Here is a 13,720-nt window from a genome sequence, read left to right on the forward strand (position 1 = left end):
CCCCAACAACAACTCTTCTTTCTCATTTGAAAAACTGGTGGGGGATATGGATACCATACCTACTTCTTTTCATTGTTTTCACCCTCTAAAGAAAAAAACATATGCAAAACTTTTATTGTAAGTATGAGCGATGAGTTATTACTCACAGTCATCTTACTATGGTCAAACATTTTATAACCCTGCAACAAGCAAGTCAACTATATTCTCAGGATGTGGACATTATTCTCAGAAGATTTCAGAACAGTAGCTTTGGTGAGCGTAAAAGTGTCTGAGGGGTGATAGAAGATAGAAACAAAACTAAGAATTGTTTCTTCCCTCTTTGAATTTTATCCTTTTCTTTTTTCATTCATATTTTCAATGGAGATTTCTTGGTTTTGAATTTTAGGTGAATGAGTTTCATGGTGAGAAGGGAGAATATCTCTAGCCCCTGCTGGATATAGGATGCATAAGGACCTAGCATAGAACCAATATAGAACCTGGTACCCAGTTCTCATTTAATTTGGCTGTGTTAATTCATTCCTGTTAGGACATTTAAAAGGGCTTTAGCCTCTTCCTCTTGAAAATAATTAATGGGGGTGAACAGTTCAAAAGTGTAGAGAGATACAGTGTGAGCAAGCCTGTTTCCAAGCAGCAGCTAAGTAGGGATGATGAGAAGGGTATGAAGAATAAGAAAATATGTATCTGTATCACTGCTGTTGCAACTGTCACAACAAACAAACATGAAAAAAAAAAAGTTTCCATACTGCACAGTGTCTTGAGAGAGACTTGGGAAAGTGGAAGTCTAGGGCGGGTCCCACTGGATTAAAGGGCCTGACAGTGTGTGATTCCTTGCAACAAATGGTCAGATGGGTGTGTATATACACACACAGACACACATGCAGCGCCCAGCCTCCAGTTTCACCGCTGGCAGAAGATAACAATTCTCAGCTCTCCTTTCCAGGGTTATTTTTGGCTAGGGCTGTTCGCTGATGGCAAAAGGTTTCAGCCCCCTCCCAACTCCCTCCCAGTCCTTGTTCCAGAGAGAAACTTGTGAGTGTATTCTGTCCTTTTGCAGGGAAACCAGAAGAGAGGACTGCGGGGTAGGAAGGTTAAGAGGACAAGGGTGTGGGAGAAGCCCAAACCCTGCTCAAACTTTCACCCCCAGGCTATCTTGAGGAGGCTGTGCCTCAGAGAGAGGCAATCTCGGGGAAGGCAGAGGGGCAGGCGCGGGACAAGGCGTCCCCGGTGGGTTGGATAGCCAGCTGGCCCTAGAACCCAGCTTTTGTGACACTCCAAAACGTGAGACCAGCTTGGAAAAGAAACCCGGGACAGCTCAAGTGATCAGGCTACAGAGAAGTTGGGCAGGAGTAAGCTTTGTCCCAAGGTGGAAGTCGAACTGCTGGGACAGCTCGGGGAGGGGCAAAGAGGAGGAGCTGTCGGTGCTGAGCCCGCTGGGGAGGGGGCCGGGCGCGAGGCGGAGTCCGGGCTCACCGCCAGGCTAGTGGGGGCCCGGCTGCAGACTCCCTGCAGCTTGCGGACTCACGGAGCTGCAGCAGGACCGGCCAGGAGGCGCCATGGAGGGGAGCCCCATCCCGGTGCTGACTGTGCCCACGGCGCCCTTCGAGGACCAGCGGCCTACCGGCGGCGGGGGACTGCGGCGACCCACTGGCCTCTTCGAGGGCCAGCGCAACTACCTGCCCAACTTCATCCAGAGCGTGCTGTCATCCATTGACCTGCGCGACCGCCAAGGCTGCACCATGGTGGTGGGCAGCGACGGCAGGTACTTCAGCAAGACGGCCACAGAGATCGTGGTGCAGATGGCCGCAGCCAATGGGGTGAGTGACTTGGATGCCCCTCGACTGACAGTACCTCAGCGGTGCTCTCTCCAGGGGTTCCCCAGGGTCTGCGGGTCCCCTTTTGTGAGCCCCGCGCCCACCTGGCCACTCTCCCTCCAGCCTCACACTACCACCTTGCACATCAGGAACACAGGCTCATCATCGCCCTGAAACAGCCCCAGACACCCATCGCCCTGAAAACCCTGAGGGATCTTGCTCTACTTTGAGCTTCACAAGCTCCTCAACCTGTGGCACGGTGCTCGTCTCTGCCCACATCCTGCACCTGCTTATTTTTCTTTTCGAAGTTCTCTTCTTCATCTCTTTTCATTTCACCTCAGCTATGGGTTTTAAATTGTTCCAACCGTGTTCACTACCCTCACAGACTTCTTTCCAAGACTCCCAACATAGTCCCCCCACCACCCCGCACTGGGTCCTTTTTGCTTGCAATCATTCTCTTCACCCCTAAATCTTGACTGCCAAATTTAATGGAATTGTACACACACACACACACACACACACACAGAGAGAGAGAGAGAGAGAGAGAGAGAGAGAGAGAGAGAGAGAGAGAGAATTTGAAGATTTGAACCCTTACGTATTTGGCAAATGGACCCCAAAGGTTTTTTTTTTTTTTTTTTTGTTTATTTGTTTGTTTTAGATCATTGGTTCTTCAACTTGGTTATTATTAGGGTAGGGATCAGGTGGATCAATTTGATGCTAGGACTCTCAGCTCCTGAAAGCTCATCTCTAAATGGTCTGAAATGAGATTTGGAGTGGTTTTCTTAAAGTAATTCCTGACTTCTCTCCAATATGCCTTTAGGGGCATATGACAACAATTCATACCTCTTACTCTTTTCAGTTTTCATCTCATTTCCTTTCCTGTCTCCTATGGCCTCTGCAGTCTTCTTTTGCTTTCTGAATTTTCCAATTGCAAGTTTTTCTGTTCTTGCCTCCCCATCCTGCAGTTAAAAGGATACTTTGACATACCCCCTCCCCCAAAACTCTGATTTTCTTCCTTCCAAATCTGGCAGCATCTCAAGGATAACTGTCTTAACTTCAGGGTCTCTGAACTATCTGTGGGAAACACGGGTTTTAAAAAGTAATCTGAGCCTTGTTAGTGCAACCAGACCCACATCTATAGAATTTTTCCTTGAGTGAAATTTCTTTTGAAAAAATATATATATATGAGCATGAACATATGTAAAAGTGAAACTAAATAATTATCTGTCATTTAGATTTTCTCATTCTTTCCCAGAATTCCTCTTTTTATATTTTCTTATTTCTTCTTATTTTTTTAATCTTTAGGGTTGTTCATGCTTCATGTTTGTCTACTTGAGTGTTCTTTTCTCAGTGTTTCAGGAATAGGGAAAGATTAAAAAAAAACAACAACACCAAAGCAATTAGGAATAATAGGGCCAGTGGTATTGGGATAGGTGATAGAATTGTGATATTTGGCAGATGCTGCTGCTGCAGATCTGAAGTTCATGTTTTTCCCTGGTTCTTCACCTGGGATTGGTGAAGGTTGGCTAGAGCTGGACAGAGGTTGACAAATGGTCTTTCACTCTTGTCTGACAAAGTTATTCCCATGGAATCATGGAGGATAATGAGCCTTGGGAGAGCTATGACAGTGTTCTATTCCTTCCTGGGCCAGTTCTTTCAAGGAGTGTGAGAAATACAGCCTGACCAATGTTTATTGTGGATCAGGATGTTTTTGAAGCCATATTTGTTCATTTGCATAAGCAAATTATATATTGTCCTTTGTTATTTCTTGGCCCACTTTATCATAAAGATTCTTTAACCTCTTAACATCAGTGGGTCTTCTCTGATCAACACATTTCTTAACATTAAAGATGGAGTTCACTTTAGGAGATAGATATATTAATATGTGCTTAAAATTTAACCAAACAGTTGTTTTGAAGGCCAGAAGGACTAACTAAAATTCACAGAGAAGCACCAACTATTAAATAATCTGAAAGTATTGCTTCTAAGAGGGGTAGATGTGGGAGAAGGAATGGTAGATATTTTTCAGAATATCAAGTAACCCACTTTAGCCAATCTTTTCCTCATTTTGTTCACCTTCTTGGAGCTGAAGTAAAGTGAATAGTCAGAAGGTTGGCTTCAGGAGAAACATGTTCTAGAAGTTCTTAAAAATTATAAACAAAATTGGTCTTGCATGATAGAAATTAATGGGAGTGCACTTGTTTTGTGACTTGGTGTACTGAGTTAGACTTAGCCGTGATGTACCTTGATTCCAAATAATTTGGCCTCTTTGGTTTCCTATTGGATATTCATAAACAGGACAGAAAAATAATGGAAAACTAGAATTTATTCTTCAAATTGGCAAATCTGACTGAATGGACCTCATTCTCTTTCTGAAAAGTTTTGGTTTTGACTGAAAAGTCAATTTTACAAAGAAATTGTCTATGAAAGACTGTAGTTGGTCTTTGATTATATAATTTCAGGAGGAGAACAGAAAGATGAAACTGACAAATGATAAACTACATCACTTATGTTTTAATATCTTAAAGTCTGACATAGATATATTTCAAACATGTATCTGCATTACTTGGGATTTTAAAAATTATTATTAAGTTATGAAAATGTCAAGGTTTGACAAAAGTTAGGAGACAAAATTAATGGCATCCATGAGTCCATGACCTAGGTTGTACACATTTTGCAACATTTGCATCATTCCTTATGGCTTAAGTATTCTCAAGCATAAAGAAAATGACAATTACGCCTAAATTCTTCAGTGTGGACCTTTAAAAAATATTTTTCTTTATATTTATAATATAATCCCACATGAAATAAAAATGTTTTCTTTATGCCATTTATTCCATGGCACACGTTCAGATTTCTTCAGATATTCTGAAACATCTTAGATGTTTTGATTTTACTAAGCAAGGAAGACACATTGCATTGAGTTATTTATTTCAAGATTCTTAGCCTAGAAAGTACTATTGTATGCATAATTTTTTATCTGTTTATGGATATTGATTTGTTGAAGAACCAGGTCAGTTGTCATGTAGAATGTTTCCTCTTCTGTAATTTTCAGATTGCTTTCTATGGTGTCATTTAAATCTTCACTCTTCTCCCATTTTTCTTGTTAACTGTACATTAGTTCTAAAGGCTGGTCTTGGTCCATTTGGTCACAATATCAAAATACCACAAACTAGATAGCTTAAGAACCACAGAAATTTATTTTGCACAGGTCTAGGGGCAGGGAAATCCAAGGTCAAGGTGTGAGCTCGCATTTTTGGCGTCTGGTGAGAGTCTACCTACTGGTTCATAGAATGGTGCCTTCTTTCTGTGTCTTGATAGGACCAGCTAGCTTTCTGGTGTCTCTAGAAGGACATTAATTCTAATCATAAGGGATTACACTGCATGCTCATGACATAATCGTCTCCTAAAGATCTTACCTTTTAATTCTATCACCTTGGGGGTTAAGACTTCAATATGTGAATTTTGAGAGGACATAGCACTTAGCCCTATTATAAGGCTTGCTTAGATTTAGGTTTCATTTTTAAAATAAGGCTATTTCATTATATTTTAATCATAATCTCTGGTTGTCCCAATATGAGTGATGCAACATGGGTGCAGATCTATTGTGGTTACTGCCTCTGTCCTACCTTATTTATCCCTGAGTTGAGCCAGCAGCATGGGGTAAATTTAATGCCATGTATATATCCAGTTCCTAATCAACCTTTACCCAAGTGTTTCATTATTCACTAATGATCACCTCTTGAGTTGATTATTTCATTAGGGGCTTCAAAATAGAGACTTTCTTTCTAAATAGTGGCTTTCTAATTCATTAATTCTGTTAGCCAATATTTTCTTATCAGTTGGACATTTTGTTCACAGTTGCACTATTTGGTCATCCTGACACATAGTTCTTTTGTTTATTTCTCTCTCCTCTTTTTAATTAGAATTTTTAGAGTAAGGATTTGGTGAAATAGCCACCTCCACAAATTTTATGTCAAATGAATTTTGTTTTGTGACATTTTTGTTTTCTTGAATACCATCATAGACACTTGGATTTTTCTATTTTCAATTTCAATGGATTAGTGAATAAATAAAAGATATTTTTATTTTTTTGGTAGTTTTTATGTTGCTCTGTGAACTTATCTAAAAACTTTCAGAAGTATTTTAATTCCCCTTTAAGCACATAAACTAAAGCATACTATGTAAAGTGAAAGAAAAATAACTTATGTACAAATAATTAGTATCATTTATAAGTTAAATAAGTTACAAGCAAGATTTAGTCTGTAACTGATATTTTTTGGCAGTGTGGATTGAACCCAGGGACGCTTTTCTACTTGAGCTGTATTCCCAACCCTTTTAATTTTTGAGATAGGGTCTTACTAAGTTGCTTGAGGCCTAAGTTGCTTTGAACTTTGGATCCTCTTGCTTCAACTTCCTGAGTCTCTGGGATTATAGGTGTTTGCTACCATGCCCAGCAACCAATCAGTTTTTGAATTTGTGCTGTATTTTCATCTACTTCAGACCCTCTTCAGTGGTTTAGATACTCTATGTATCAATTTATTCCAATCTCTTAAAGAGCTTAAGATCTAAGTGCAACACAAAGGCTACAAGAATGAATGTGCCCTTTTTTGGGTTGGTCCCTCTGAAGCTAAAAGCAATCACTCAATTTCTCCTTTGATCGAATCTTTGTTAGCACTAAACTATCTTTAATGTTGGACAGATAATAGCACATCTGCCTCAAGATGTTTCTTACTTTTCCTAAAGTCTTCTTTCTCTGCAGATGACATTCGGTAACATTACTGTCCAACAGAACTTTCTCTGATGACGCAAATGTTCTATTATCTGCATGGTCCTACCCACTAGCCACCAAAGACTCTGAACACTTGAAGTACCTGGCATGACTAAAGAAGTGGGTTTTGCATTCACCTAATTTTAATAAAACAAGACAGAAATTTAAATAGCCACTAGTTAGTAGCTACTCTACCAGATAGCACAGCTCTGTAACTAACATATAAAACTTGTTTGTATGCTTGTTTTAAAAACTGAAGGTAGACTGTTAAAATCAAAAGTAACCATAGGTTAAGTAAGGTAGATCACCAAACACTATCAACATACATTTGGCAAGTCCAAACCAGATTTCTTCATGTGGTAACCGCAGACTCTTTTGCCTTCAGCCTTGAAGGCAATAGGCATGGTAAAAAAGCCCTGTAGCAGCAGCCAGAGGGCTGGCCGTTCTCTTGTTCTGCCATGCAAACTGGAGGACAGATGCTTTAACCTCTTGACATACCTAGAAACCACTTGTTTCTTCATCTATGAGTTTGGTATGACAGCATCGCTGAATTATTCAGGGAATCAAATGAAGCACTATAAGCAAAAGAACTTTGTAACATCTATAACACAATAAAGACAAAGGAGTATTGACAACTGAATATAACTCAGATAATTATGATTTGACTGTATGTATTGAATGAAGACTGAATGTGCTCTTTGGCAAACAACTGACAGTTCTGTTGCAAGGTTTAGCTCTGTTGCAAGTTTTAGCCAAAGAAAAATCTATTTTGTTGATGAGCCATGTACTGTACCGACCACATGATGGTCAACAATGATAATAAAAGCTAACAGTGCAACTTACAGTTTAAGAACTTATCAATGTCAGTGAAATCTAGGGGTGAGAACAGAACCACAGTGGTATAAGGAAGGTGAAGTCAGATGGGGGACTTGGGAATGCCCTTCAGACAGATGCTTGCATGAGTTGTATTTGATTCAATTGGCCACGAAAAGCTAGTTGCTCCAAAGAATGAGAGTACTCTTGATTTGGCATTTACTGTACCCATCTAGGGTAAAATCTTGGTGTGGCTCCAAAGATAAGGGGCCCAGATTTAGAAGTGAAGCAAAGAGGTGGTAGGTGGAAGTTGGGAGAGTAGAAGAGGGAAGCGAGAGAGGGAAACCTGTACTTCAACACCTAGGTCATTTTTCCTGGAATGGATCTAGAAATCTGGGATTGGGTTGCTGAAGACCTGTCTCTAGAAGGAAAAAAAAGAACTGGGTTGTGATTGTGCTGTGTTTCTACTGGTGTTCACTACAGAATAGGAGGACATAATGAGCTACAATGTCTAGACATCAGAAAGGGCAGGTTTGTGATACTTTAGTAAACCCTAAAGAGTCTTCCATTTCTTTACTCCCCTTGCTGAACTGTTGTCCCTGAGCCATGGAACTAGAAAATCTATAATGTGAACAACAGCAAACTTTAGGCAGCCCTTGACTTCATCCCTCTCCCTGTTCAGACCAGTGCATTCTTGATACTTTTAGCCTTGAGTCTTCATTTACTCTTTTTATGGGGAAGTCAAAGGAGTGGGAGAGCTTTTGAGAACAGCTGGGCTCTCCCAGTTGCTGGGGTAGTTATTTTAAGCTTTGTTTAATGTGTTCAGAGACCCAGATGGCATTTTTAACTAAGCTGCTTTATTAAATCTTGTGATAAAACATAATGATGTTTATTGAAAAGGCAGATACACACCAGCAACATTATGTGTGAAACTTATCCTAAGAATTTTTCTTCTTTCTTTCTTTCCTTTTTTTATTTTTAATAAAACATCTGTTCACTTTGGGCCCTTTGTGAACTCTGGAAGTTTGCTATTTCCTATACAGACTTGAGGATTAGAAGTCAGAACCCACTTTTGGAGAAGTCCAGGCATAGGTATTGGATTCATCAATTTTAATTCTCATTTTTTGGGTCTTGCACATTCTTCTTTTTTTTTAATTTGTCTTAATTAGTTATACATGACAGTAGAATGCATTTTGACACATCATACATAAATGGAGTATAACTTCTCATTCTTTTGATTGTACATGATATAGAATTACCCTGCTCATACAATCATATATGCACATAGGGTAATAATACCCCAATTATTTTACTATTAGTCCTACCACCAAACCCTTCCCCCCCCACTCCCCTCTGTCTAATCCAAAGTGCCTCTGTTCGTTCCTAGCCCTGCCCCCATTATTATGAATTAGCATTTGCACATCAGAGAAAACATTAGGACTTTGGTTCTTAGAAACTGGCTTATTTCACTTAGCATGATATTTACTGGCAAATGCCATTTAAGGCTGAATAATATTCTCTCATAAATATATATATATATATGAGATATATATATATATATATATATATATATATATATATATATATATATATATCTCACATATTCTTTATCCATTCATCTGTTGAAGGACACCTTGGATGGTTCCATAGTTTAGTTATTGTGAATTGAGCTGCTATAAACATTGATGTGGCTGCATCACTGTAGTGTGCTGATTTTAAGTCCTTTGGATATAGACCGAGGAATGGGATAACTGGGTTAAATGGTGGTTCTATCCAAGTTTTCTGAGGAATCTCCATGCTGCTTTCCAGAGTGGTTGCACCAATCTGCAGTTCCATCAGCATTGCACATTCTTCCGTGAAGAAACACTGGGTGGACTATGAACAAGATTATTTGGAACAAATAGGCAGGGAAAAATAGGTCTGAATGGACCAGGGATTTTAAAATTTTTAAACTGAAGATAAGAAAGCTAGGGCTTCAGTGTCATGCAACACGATGCCTTGAGAGTTAATTTGAAAGTACTCAAAGATTTTGCCAGTATACTGCTGCTGCTTACACTTGCATAGCCAAAGGGAAAGTTTTAGGTCCTTTTATCTGATTTAACTCAGATTATGAATAAGAGGGTATCTAGAACATATACAAAATTTGTTGAAATGAAAATCAACATTCTCTGAGTCTTTAAATGTCTTTTATCCTTTATATATTTTTTTTAGTGAGACCATTCAGTAATGGTATCATGAATACTGTCTATATTTATATGAAGAGAACATTTTCAGGAATGTTCAACCTCCAAAGAAGTTCTGTTTCTTGGCCTGAAGTCATGGATGTTTTTGACTTTTCCTTTCCCTTTCTAATTCTGTACTAAGAAGTTATTTTGCACAAATATAATATTTAATTATTGCCTTTGTATTATTTTCCTCTAATAAGAGTGGTTTTTAACTAGGAGCATCTAATTTTGCATTTAGAGATCTCTAAAAGAAAGAAAAAAAATCTGAAACCAGAGGACCAGAGTTGATTCTATATGACAAAAGATTTCACAAAACAGTGGAAGGAGATTTTACAACAAATGACTTTTTTCTACAATACATAAAGACCTCTACCAAATAAATAAGAAAATTCAAACAATTCATACAAATGTCAACAACAAACAGATGAAAAGTTGATCAACCTCATTAATTACCAGATAAATATAAATAAAACAGACCATTTTTTAATTGAAAATACCCAGAATTGGTATGGTTATTGGAAAATTGTATTTGTAACACCATTGATGAAAGTTAAAAAGATACAACTTTTTGATAAGGCAACTTGACAGTATGTATCTAAATTAATAGAGTACTTGTCCAACAACTGGGGATCTCTTATCTAAGAATCTATCCTGTAGATTGTCTAGTACAAATATGCAAATCTATATAAACAAGCCAACTGCAGCATTTGGCTAAGAAAAAACCCAGAAACAATCTAGATGTTCACTAGTGGAGAGCAGATAAATAATTGACACAATCACACAATGAATACCATTAAAATCTATAAACAAAGGAATTAGATTTGTATGTGATATGAGAAAGATGTGAATGATAGCTTGTTAGGCAACACAAATGAAAGCATTAAGTAGAATGTGGTGTGTAGCATGATCCCATTTTTGTGTATATAACATAGGCATGGAAAATAGTGTTGGAAGAACATACTCCAAGCAGTCAACTGTGATTGTGTGTGTGTGTATGGTGGCGGGGCAGGGTGGGGGAGGTCTTGGAAAGAGAATCATTTTCCTTATTATTTCAAACACTTGATTGAAACATTCATGTACATGCATAACTTATTCATAATTAAACAAACCAATGAGAAAAGATAAGATAGCATGGTGGTATTAGCCTATAGTCCTAGCTACTGAGAAATTTGAGGCAAGAGGATCCTGGAGTCCATGAGTTGGAGACCAGCCAGGATCACATAGTGAGACCTTATCTTTCAGGGTTTGTTTGCCCATTTAAAAAAATTAGGGAAATAATACTGGCCCCCATATTTTCCACAGTTGTTGGGAGGATTAAATGAAGTAGTGGATTATTAAGAATTATTTTTATATATCTACATAACACAATTATTACCAAAATATCTTATTCTGATTAAAATAAAAGAAGGACGTGTGTGTTTTTCAGTCTTAGTAGCTTTTCTAGCCAGGAGGTGCCTTTCACGGTGGTGATCACAGTTGCTTTGGTGCAGCTTCCTCTGGACACTTGGCATTTCTCCGTGTTGCTGGCGAAGGCTGGGGTGCCGACTGCTGGAAGCATGATTCCGGGCCCCTGTGCACACATGCACACTCATACCCACCCTCCTGTGGCCCTTGAGGTAGAAGCAGCTGCTGCCATGCAGACATTAACTTCTCTAAAGGGAGGGCTTTAGCGTGGTGTGTGCCTGATCTCCTGGGATGACTGAGCCAAGTCCATGGGTGCTTTTGCACCTTAAACCTTTCTGAGGCCCTGGCCCCTCCCCCCCTCCCCCCCAGGCCTGCCTGCTGCCCCTTACTGAAGCCAGATCTTAATCTGCTCATTTCATGAGGATTTCCAGTCCTAATGGACTGGGCCATGTGAGAGATTACTGAGAGGAAGAGGCTGCGCAGAGGCTCAGAGACTCCACGCTAATCTGCTGAGTGGTCTGAAAACGCACAGCTGTGGGAGCTCACTTGGCTTTCAAGCGTTTTGTCAGGATGTTTGTCAGGGGGCCTGTTCCTGCAGCCCTGCTGAGTGTTTGGTTAGGAGGCATAATCTTTTTTTGGACAGGATCTCTCAAATGTAAAGTGACAGATGCAAATTAGAAGACCCCGCTTGGCAGTCATAAATAACAGTAAACTGTTGAATCTTGCTGAGTTGTAAATCTATGATTGCCAAAGGTCTGTAGGTCACTGGAACTTAGTATAAGGGGTGGGGGCACTTAATAAATGGGCAGCTCTTATTTCCTGACCAGACAGAAGCTGGTCTGTTGGGATTTATTTAGAAATCTATATAAATGTATTTTAATTGGATATGACCATTACTCAGAAAAACATACTGTTCTAAAGAGATTTTAAAAAAATGCACATATATGCCCTACCTATAATGTGCATGTACGCATTCTTCCTGCGAGGGTGCTAAAGGTCCTGAGGTTCTGTTGTTGCTTTGGGTGTGCATATGTGTATGCCCAAAATATTATCTTATATACGTATATAATTTCCATCATTTGTAAAGGTGGTATTTAGTTTATCAAGTAGCATATGTGTATGCACAGGACTCTGGCTTCCCTCCCCAGGCCACACAAAGCTATATTTTCTTCCCTGGATATATTTAAAAAGAGACTAGAGCAGAGTCCCAAGTGTCTGAAATGTTTGAAGACTACATAGAACTGATAAGGCTCCCTAATGATCTTTGCTTCTAGAATATAAAACAGAAATCATGCTGAGTTGGATGAAGCAAGAGCAATATACTATAAACAGTGTAAGTCTGACAATTCTAGGGAGGGATCTGTTTTGCAAAAGCAGCTTTGTGCAGTGAGCTCAATGGCATTGAAAAGTTAGCAGGCCTTGTACATACAAATGCCAGTCAGAGGCATAGACGGGGACAATGAAGAAGGTTCTGGTCAGGAAGAGTATTCGGATATGGGCCTCTCACTCCCTCCCTGCCATGGAATATGACCCAGTAAACCAATAATATTGAGAAATGTCATACTTACCTTTTCCTTTCTTAAAAAGTGACTTATTATTTTTATTTATTTATTTATTTATTTATTGGTTGTTCAAAACATTACAAAGCTCATGACATATCATCTTCCATACATTTGATTCAAGTGGGTTATGAGCTCCCATTTTTTACCCCAAATACAAGTTGCAGAATCACATCGGTTACACATCCACATTTTTACATAATACCATATTAATGACTGTTGTATTCTGCTACCTTTCCTATCCCCTACTATCCCCCCTCCCCTTCCCTCTCATTTTCCCTCTCTACCCCATCTGCTGTTGTTTAATTCTCTCCCTTGTTTTTTTTTCCCTTTCCCCTCACAAACTCTTATATGTAATTTTGTGTAACAATGAGGGTCTCCTTCCATTTCCATACAGTTTCCCTTCTCTCTCCCTTTCTCCCACCCCACTCGTCTCTGTTTAATGTTAATATTTTCCTCATGCTCTTCTTCCCTGTTCTGATCTTAGTTGCTCTCTTTATATCAAAGAAGACATTTGGCATTTGTTTTTTAAGAATTGGCTAGCTTCACTTAGCATTATCTGCTTTAATGCCATCCATTTCCCTGCAAAATCCATGATTTTGTCGTTTTTTAGTGCTGCGTAATACTCCATTGTGTATAAATGCCACAGTTTTTTAATCCATTCATCTATTGAAGGGAATCTAGGTTGATTCCAAAGTCTAGCTATTGTTAATTGTGCTGCTAGGAGACTCATATGATAGGAAAAGACATACACAGGCTGAAGGTGAAAGGTTGGGAAAAATCATACCAGTCACATGGCCCTCGGAAGCAAGCAGGAGTGGCCATACTCCTATCGAATAAAATCAACTTCAAACCTAAGTTAATCAAAAGGGATAAAGAAGGACACTATATCCTGTTAAAAGGAACTATCCACCAACAAGACATAACAATTATTAATTTATATGCACCAAATAATGGTGCAGCAACGTTCATAAAACAAACTCTCCTCAAGTTCAAGAGTCAAATTGACCACAACACAATAATTATGGGTGACTTCAACACACCACTCTCACCATTAGACAGATCCTCCAGACAAAAGCTGAATAAAGAAACTATAGAACTCAGTGACACAATCAATAACCTAGACTTAACTGACAT

At 39.1% G+C, this 13,720-nt stretch overlaps 1 protein-coding gene across 1 annotated transcript in view; it reads left to right on the top strand.

The window, feature by feature from the left end:
• The first annotated feature begins 972 nt into the window (after positions 1-972).
• The window catches only part of PGM5 (phosphoglucomutase 5), a 173,406-nt gene continuing 160,658 nt past the window's right edge, over positions 973-13,720 (top strand). The window contains exon 1 of the mRNA XM_081280925.1: positions 973-1,814. Within this exon, the coding sequence (XP_081137051.1) occupies positions 1,554-1,814 (261 nt within the window). The 5' untranslated portion in view covers positions 973-1,553. The remainder of the gene's footprint in view (positions 1,815-13,720) is intronic.

The sequence above is a fragment of the Spermophilus citellus genome (assembly GCF_964194105.1).
Source record: "Spermophilus citellus genome assembly, chromosome: 2".
NCBI lineage: Eukaryota > Metazoa > Chordata > Mammalia > Rodentia > Sciuridae > Spermophilus > Spermophilus citellus.